General features: G+C 41.8%; 1 protein-coding gene across 1 annotated transcript in view; it reads right to left on the reverse strand.

Annotated features, from left to right (window-relative positions):
- Positions 1 to 6,837, reverse strand: part of LOC139380897 (band 4.1-like protein 5) — a 44,543-nt gene extending 37,706 nt beyond the window's left edge. The window contains exons 1-2 of the mRNA XM_071124052.1: positions 6,576 to 6,837; positions 4,513 to 4,714 (exon numbers count right to left, since the gene is read on the reverse strand). Of these exons, the coding sequence (XP_070980153.1) occupies positions 4,513 to 4,692 (180 nt within the window). The 5' untranslated portion in view covers positions 4,693 to 4,714; positions 6,576 to 6,837. The remainder of the gene's footprint in view (positions 1 to 4,512; positions 4,715 to 6,575) is intronic.
- Between the last annotated feature and the right edge of the window lie 1,156 nt (positions 6,838 to 7,993).

Consider the following 7,993-nt stretch of genomic DNA (forward strand, 5'->3'; position numbering starts at 1 on the left):
CATCTTGGTAATACACATGCTACGCCACACAGTTTCTTTAAGAGTTATTCTGGACTGTTTACTAGCACTAAAACCTAACTCGTTGTTAAATCAGAATGCATTAGGCCTGTTTAGGGTACAACATCAGTTTCTACTGACCAAGTGAGCTCAAGTCCCCCCCCCCATGGTTTCCTTACAGTGAAAAGGACTGGACAGTGAACATGCAAAGACTCATTCTAAAATAAGTTGAATCATTCATGTTTTACAAATACCAGCCCTATTGGTCAACATGTTTATTCACTCTGTTTAATCCCACTATTCCAGCTAGTCCCCAGTGTGGCTGCAGCAGCAGCATGCTAGTCAGACATCACACAGAACATGTAAACAAAGGGACAGCCCATTAGACCCGAAGCTGTCTCAGAACACCCACTCCAGGCCTTGACGATTAGAATCACTCAGTGAGTTATTGCCTGGGGAGCCCATCGACAGCCTAAACAGAACATTGGTTAGTGTAAAGGGAAGAAGAACGCACAACTAAAAAAAAACAGCAGTTCTGCTTTGCTGTGTAACACTTAAAGGGGGGATTTGCAGTAGGTGGAAACAGCGCCACGGCCGCACCACCACCATTATTGTTGCCGAGCTGACGCCGTGCAGTGTGGTTAAAAAATGCCAGTACACATTGTGCTCTTATATTGTGCGTGCAATGATGTCCGAGGAGGGAAAAACAGTGTTTCGTTGTTTACAGTAACTTATTGGTTGTTGAATATCACAGACGGATGTCATCAGGACTCTTACCGGTAGAGATACACAGCCACAGGGAACACCTTATGTACCTTCCCATGAAAATGAAGAAGCTATTAGAAAACTACCCACTGTTTCTCATGTCTATAATTAAAAGACTCATTCTGTCCTGCACAGCAGCATGAGAGACAGTACTGATGGGAATGAACAAAGACGGTTCCATCCAAGTTGAGAAACCAGGGGTGTATTCATTATGTCTCGCAACGAAAACCATTTAAGAACCAAACAGAGCAGACGGAACGAAATGGAGAGGGACCTACCTGAATTTGTCCAATAGAAACTCGTTTTCATTTCAAGACTTTTTCCATTTGTAGTAAACTTTGCAACAGACGAAACGTTTTGCAACATAATTTGCATAATGAATACACCCCTGAACTCCAAACACTCTTCAGACAAACAGTGCACTATTCCATGTTGTAATAAGTCTCCACCAGCAATGCAATCAGAGGCATTGCAAAACAGAATAAACAAATGGAGAAGCACTGTATAATTAAGCAATAAGGCACGAGGGGGTGTGGTATATGTCCAATGTACCATGGCTAAGCACTGTTCTTAAGCACGACACAATGCGGAGTGCCTGGATATAGTCGTTAGCCGTGGTATATTGGCCATATACCACAAACCCCTGAGGTGTCTTAATGCTATTATAAACACAATTAGAAGAGTAAAAAAATACTAAATCTGGTCATAACCGTGGTATACGGTCTGTTATAAACTGGGTGATTCGAATGCTGTTCTAATTACGTCGGTAACCAGTGTATAATGCAATAAGGTACCTTGGGTGTTTGTGGTACATGGCCAATACACTCTACCATGGCTAAGGGCTGTATCCAGGGAATCTGTGTTGCGTCCTGCATAAGAACAGCCCTTAGCCGTGGTATATTGGACATATACCCAACCCCCTTGTGCCTTCTTGCTTAAATATACCACATCTGTCAGCCAATCAGCATTCAGGGCTCGAACCACCAGGTTTATAAATAGACCTATAGCATTAGTGGAATACCAGAGTGGGATCAAAAGATCAGGTATTCAACTGGATTGACAGCTGGAATGCCTTAGAAATTGTAACCCAGAGAAATAAAAGAGGACATACGGTCTGATATACCACAGCTGTCAGCCAATCAGCATTCAGGGCTCGAACCACCCAGTTCTCTCACACACAAGTACCAGTCAAAAGTTCACACACCTACTCATTCAAGGGTTTTTCTTTATTTTCTATTATTTTCTACATTGTAGAATAATAGTGAAGACATCAAAACTATGAAATAACACATATGGAATCATGTAGTAACCAAAAAAGTGTTAAATCAAAATATATTTTAGATTCTTCAAAGTAGCCACCCTTTGATGACAGCTTTGCACACTCTTGGCATTCTCTCAACCAGCTTCATGAGGTAGTCACCTAGAACACATTTCAATTAACAGGTGTGCCTTGTTAAAAGTTAATTTGTGGAATTTTTTCCTTCTTAATAGGTTTGAGCAAATCAGTTGTGTTGTGACAAGGTAAGGGTGGTACACAGAATATAGCCCTATTTAGTAAAAGATGAAGTCCATATTATGGCAAGAACAGCTCAAATGAGCAAAGAGGTCAGTCAATCCAGAACATTTCAAGAACTTTTATAGTTTCTTCAAGTGCAGTCGCAAAAACCATCAAGCACTATGATGAAACTGGCTCTCACGAGGACCGCCACAGGAAAGGAATGCCCAGAGTTACCTCTGCTGCAGAGGATACGTTCTTAGAGTTAACTGAACCTCAGATTGCAGCCCAAATAAATGCTTAGAGTTCAAGTAACAGGCATATCTCAACATCAACTGTTCAGAGAAGACAGTGTGAATCAGGCCTTCATGGTTGAATTGCTACAAAGAAACCACTACTAAAGGACACCCATAACAAGAAGAGACTTGCTTGGGCCAAGAAACATAAGCAATGGACATTAGACTAAGGGTGTAACGTAAAGAATGTGGATAAATAAGCCCCACTTATACATTTATTTTATTATCAAAATAGTTTAACCTGCTTTTTTGCAATAATCACTTATCTGGTTTTCAAGGTAGTCTATGAAAATTCCCTTTTTGTTAAAAATGTAACCATACCCAGACATATAATGCACATTCACTAATAATGACCAACTTCCTGTAGCAGGCATTATAGAAAATGAACACAGGTCTCAAACAATGTCTCAAGCACAATGCTAGTGGGTAGCCATCTAATCTATAGATTTCAAGTTAGGTCAACTTGGATCAATATTCTAGAAAACAAGGCAGAACAGTTTAATTATGAACACACCCTTCTGTCCATCTCCAACTGTTTGAACAGCATGCTAGCCTGTCCACTTTGTTCAGATTGTTGAAAATCAAGCGGCTTACCTTATTTCTCAGAATGAGAACGAGTTGCCAATTCCTTATATAAAAATTGTGTTTTAAGTTTATTGCACATTTATAAAAAACAGCTAGTTTGGCTAAAACACTGCTGGCCAAAGACTTATACTAGCTGTCTAGTCTGTGTTTTTTTAATAAATGGTGAAGTGAGAGGTTTCACTCTCCGCAAAATCTGTCCACATTTTTTATTTTTACCTTTATTTAACTAGGCGGAAGTCAGTTAATAACACATTCTTCTTTTCAATGACGGCCTAGGAACAGTGGGTTAACTGGGGGCAGAACGACAGATTTGTTTGTACCTTGTCAGCTCGGGGATTTGAACTTGCAACCTTCTGGTCCAATGCTCTAACCACTAGGCTACCCTGCCGCCCAATGCGTTTCTATAGGCTTATTTTTGACCTAAACTTGTCGCCTGCCTTCCGCCTTTGGGACAGCAACTCCCATTGTTAGGGTGGAGACATAAGCATCTCGTAATTATAGTCAGATCTCTAGTGTAAATGGGAAGGTGCACAGCACAGGAGCGAAGGAGACCAAAGTCCAAAAAGACAACATGAGACAAACACTCATAAAAATTACAATAACAAAAAGACTTGCAATACGGATATGGAATGTCGCAAAAACATACATATTAATTTGATATATCGCTCAGACCTAGTAGGTCATGTGACCAGGTGTGCTGTACAGGGGTCATGGAATGAATTACCAGTGATCAACAGCACTCACAACACCACACAGTCATATACATATACACACACTGGCATGCAGGTCTAATGCCAAGACCGGAGAGGAACTCTCTCAGTAACAGCACACTGAGACGAGGGCAATGAGCTAGTAGCTACCATATTCTCCACCTCACCCTGAGAACAGGTCCACAACATGACCAGGATCTCAGAGCAATGGAAGGAGCAGGATCTCAGAGCAATGGAAGGAGCAGGATCTCAGAGCAATGGAAGGAGCAGGATCTCAGAGCAATGGAAGGAGCAGGATCTCAGAGCAATGGAAGGAGCAGGATCTCAGAGCAATGGAAGGAGCAGGATCTCAGAGCAATGGAAAGAGCAGGATCTCAGAGCAATGGAAAGTGCTGGTCACTAAGTACTATACAGCAGAATCATATGCATGGGAATGGACTGAAACCAGCACCAATGGCACACAGAGCGCATCAGCCTCAGGGCACCTGGCATGACCAAAAACATGTGTCTGCTCTGTCCTTCCATTTAAAATAGCTTTTGAAAGCCCTGTACCAATTATTCACTCGTTTACTTCCTCATGGGGTGTACCTTGACATCAGTTGAAACTCAAACAACAGGTTAGATATTCAGAATCTTTCCCATTGTGTTGTGTGTAAAGTCTCACCGCTAGGTCCACACTGACGTCTGTGCCGTCCAGCATTGACACACAGCAGGTGATGACAGACTTGGAGTCCCCGGCAGCAGGGATGTGTGTGGTGGCCCGCTGGGCCTCTCTCAACCGGGCCTTGTCAGCATGCTTACGGATGGACTGCCGGCCCAGCGTTCGGCGGAGGAAACTCAGCATGGTTGGGCCTGGTGAACACTACCTGCACATGCGAGAGAAAGCATTAAATGATACAAATCGGTTGAGTTCCTCAATCAGATCGTGATGTTAAAAGGTGGACTGCAGCTTTGTTTGAACTTTTCCCGTTGCAAAGCGATATCACAAGTATACAGTTGAAGTCAGAAGTTTACATACACTTAGGTTGGAGTCATTAAAACTCATTTTATCAACCACTCCACACATTTCTTGTTAACAAACTGTAGTTTTGGCAAGTCGGTTAGGACATCTACTTTGGCAATGACAAGTATTTTTTCCAACAATTGTTTACATACAGATTATTTCACTGTATCACAATTCAAGTGGGTCAGAAGTTTAAATACACTAAGTTGACTGTGCCTTTAAACAGCTTGGAAAATTCCAGAAAACGATGTCATGGCTTTAGAAGCTTCTGATAGGCTAATTGACATAATTTGAGTCAATTGGAGATGTACCTGTGAATGTATTTCAAGGCCTACCTTCAAACTCAGTGCCTTTTTGCTTGACATCATGAGAAAATCAAAAGAAATCAGCCAAGACCTCAGGAAAAAGAATTGTAGACCTCCACAAGTCTGGTTCATCCTTGGGAGCAATTTCCAAACGCCTGAAGGTTCCACGTTCATCTGTACAAACAATAGTACGCAAGTATAAACACCATGGGACCACGCAGCCGTCATACCGCTCAGGAAGGGGACGCGTTCTGTCTACTTGCGAAGAAACGTACTTTGGTGCGAAAAGTACAAATCAATCCCAGAACAACAGCAAAAAAAAATTGTATATATTGAAGCAACATCTCAAGACAACAGTCAGGAAGTTAAAGCTTGGTCGCAAATGGGTCTTCCAAATGGACAGTGACACTTCCAAAGCATACTTCCAAAGTTGTGGCAAAAAGTCAAGGTATTGGAGTGGCCATCACAAAGCCCTGACCTCAATCCTATAGAACATTTGTGGGCAGAACTGAAAACGCGTGTGTGAGCAACGAGGCCGACAAACCTGACTCAGTTGCACCAGCTCTGTCAGGAGAAATGGGCCACAATTCACCCAACTTATTGTGAAAAGCTTGTGGAAGGCTACCTGAAACGTTTGACCCAAGTTAAACAATTTAAAGGCAATGCTACCAAATACAAATTGAGTGTATGTAAACTTCTGACCCACTGGGAATGTGATAAAATAAATTAACTGAAATAAATCACTCTATTATTCTGACATTACACATTCTTAAAATAAAGTGGTGATCCTAACTGACCTAAAACAGGTAATTTTTAATCGTATTAAATGTCAGGAATTGCGAAAAACTGAGTTTAAATGTATTTGGCTAAGGTGTATGTAAACTTCCGACTTCAACTGTACACACACTAAAGTACAAAACAGCTATTTTTTGGTTCAGTCTGTTAAATACTGTGACAGAAGCCGCATCAGTATACGTCTAAGGAGGAACAAACACATCAAATATAAAATTGTGTGACTCATATCACAGCAATTAAGTTCTCTTCTCGGCCTATTACTTTTATACAATGTTATGTAGACTCCCCACAAATAGTTGTTGTTGCTCCAAATGGCTTGGCAATGAAGTTGGGAAGAAACACTAACTTAACTACTGTTAGCAATATGCAGGTTATTCGCCATGACATAACTACATCCAATGGGGCTGAAAAGGTGACAATTTTACATAAATGTTATGGACTGACAATTTGGACTAACGTTACCTATGATTAGTGAAGTTACTGTAGTGAGCTAGTTAACTAGAATGATCTGCCCCAATAAATACCGTATAACGTTACTAGCCTAGCTTTGGGACAAAACATCGTGAGTCTGTGGGACAGACGAACCCATCATGAACGACAGCAACAGGGTTAACAAGCCGTTACCTATTGTGAGGATGCTGAAGCGACAGATGAAACAAGTCCGACATTCACACTTGCTGATGTCGCCGATGGCCACTTGTAGATCCGAAAGTCCTATACTATAAGCAATACTCACAAAATACTTGCCGATATCTAAAATAATAACCAAACCACTTGCCTGTTCCGCCTTCACAAAGTAAAACTAATACGTGTCCATGGTTGACATGTAGTCTTACTAGCGTTACAATAATTCCTACTCGATACGCGAGACAATTTTCACAAGTCCCAAGAGAAGTGGGAGGCAAAGCACACAATTCCCCTCAGGAAATGACGTCGAAATAAATCCCTAACAAAACTGCGATTTGCATTTAAAGGGACACTTGGGTGTTTCTATAATCATGAAAATGAAATAGTAAAACAAATACGTCCTCTCAACTTCACATTATCATATGGTGTTGTTTCAGATTACGCCCATTTTATCATGCATCGAATCGCATACACATACTTACGTTACTAGACCTTATTGCGGGTGTAGGAAAAGGCGGAGACCAAAGTATAATATATATATATATATATATATATACACGGCATTCGGAAAGTATTCAGACCCCTTGACTTTCCACATTGTTACATTACAGCCCTATTCTAAACGTTTCCTCATCAATCAACACACAATTGCCCATAATGACGAAGTTTCTCCCATTCTTCTCTGCAGATCCACTCAAGCTCTGTCAGGTTGGATGGGGAGCTTCGCTGCACAGCTATTTTCAGGTCTCTCCAGAGATGTTTGATCAGGTTCAAGTCCGGGCTCTCCTTGAGCCACTGAAGGACATTCAGAGACCTGTCCCGAAGTCACTCCTGCATTGTCTTGGCTGTGTACTTAGGGTTGTTGTCCTGTTGGATGGTGAACCGTCGCCCCAGTCTGAGGTCCTGAGCACTCTGGAGTGGGTTTTCATCAAGGATCTCTGTACTTTGCTCCGTTCTTCTTTCCATCAATCCTGACTAGTCTCCCAAGCCCTGCTGCTGAAAAAAAAATCCCCACCACGGGCAATTAATTTGACCACATGGCATGGTTTTTGCTCTTACATGCACTGTCAACTGAGGGACCTTATTTAGACAGGTTATTCACACACTAGAATACAGTACATACATATGAAGTGGGTGAAACAGTATGTAGAGATTATTAAAGTGACCAGTGTTCCATGTCTATGTACTGTACTTAGGAAGCAGCCTCTAAGGTGCATGGTTGAGTAACCGGGTGGTAAGCGCATAGTGACAGTGACTAAAATTCAGGGCAGGGTACTGGGCAGAGGTCAGCTCGTCATGACTATTTAAAAGTCTGATGGCCTTGAGATTGAAAAACAGCTTCTGTCTCGGTCCCAGCTTTGATGCAACTGTACTAACCTCACCTTCTGGATGGTAGCGAGGTGAACAGGCCGTGG

Source organism: Oncorhynchus clarkii, chromosome 22 (genome assembly GCF_045791955.1).
Source record: "Oncorhynchus clarkii lewisi isolate Uvic-CL-2024 chromosome 22, UVic_Ocla_1.0, whole genome shotgun sequence".
NCBI lineage: Eukaryota > Metazoa > Chordata > Actinopteri > Salmoniformes > Salmonidae > Oncorhynchus > Oncorhynchus clarkii.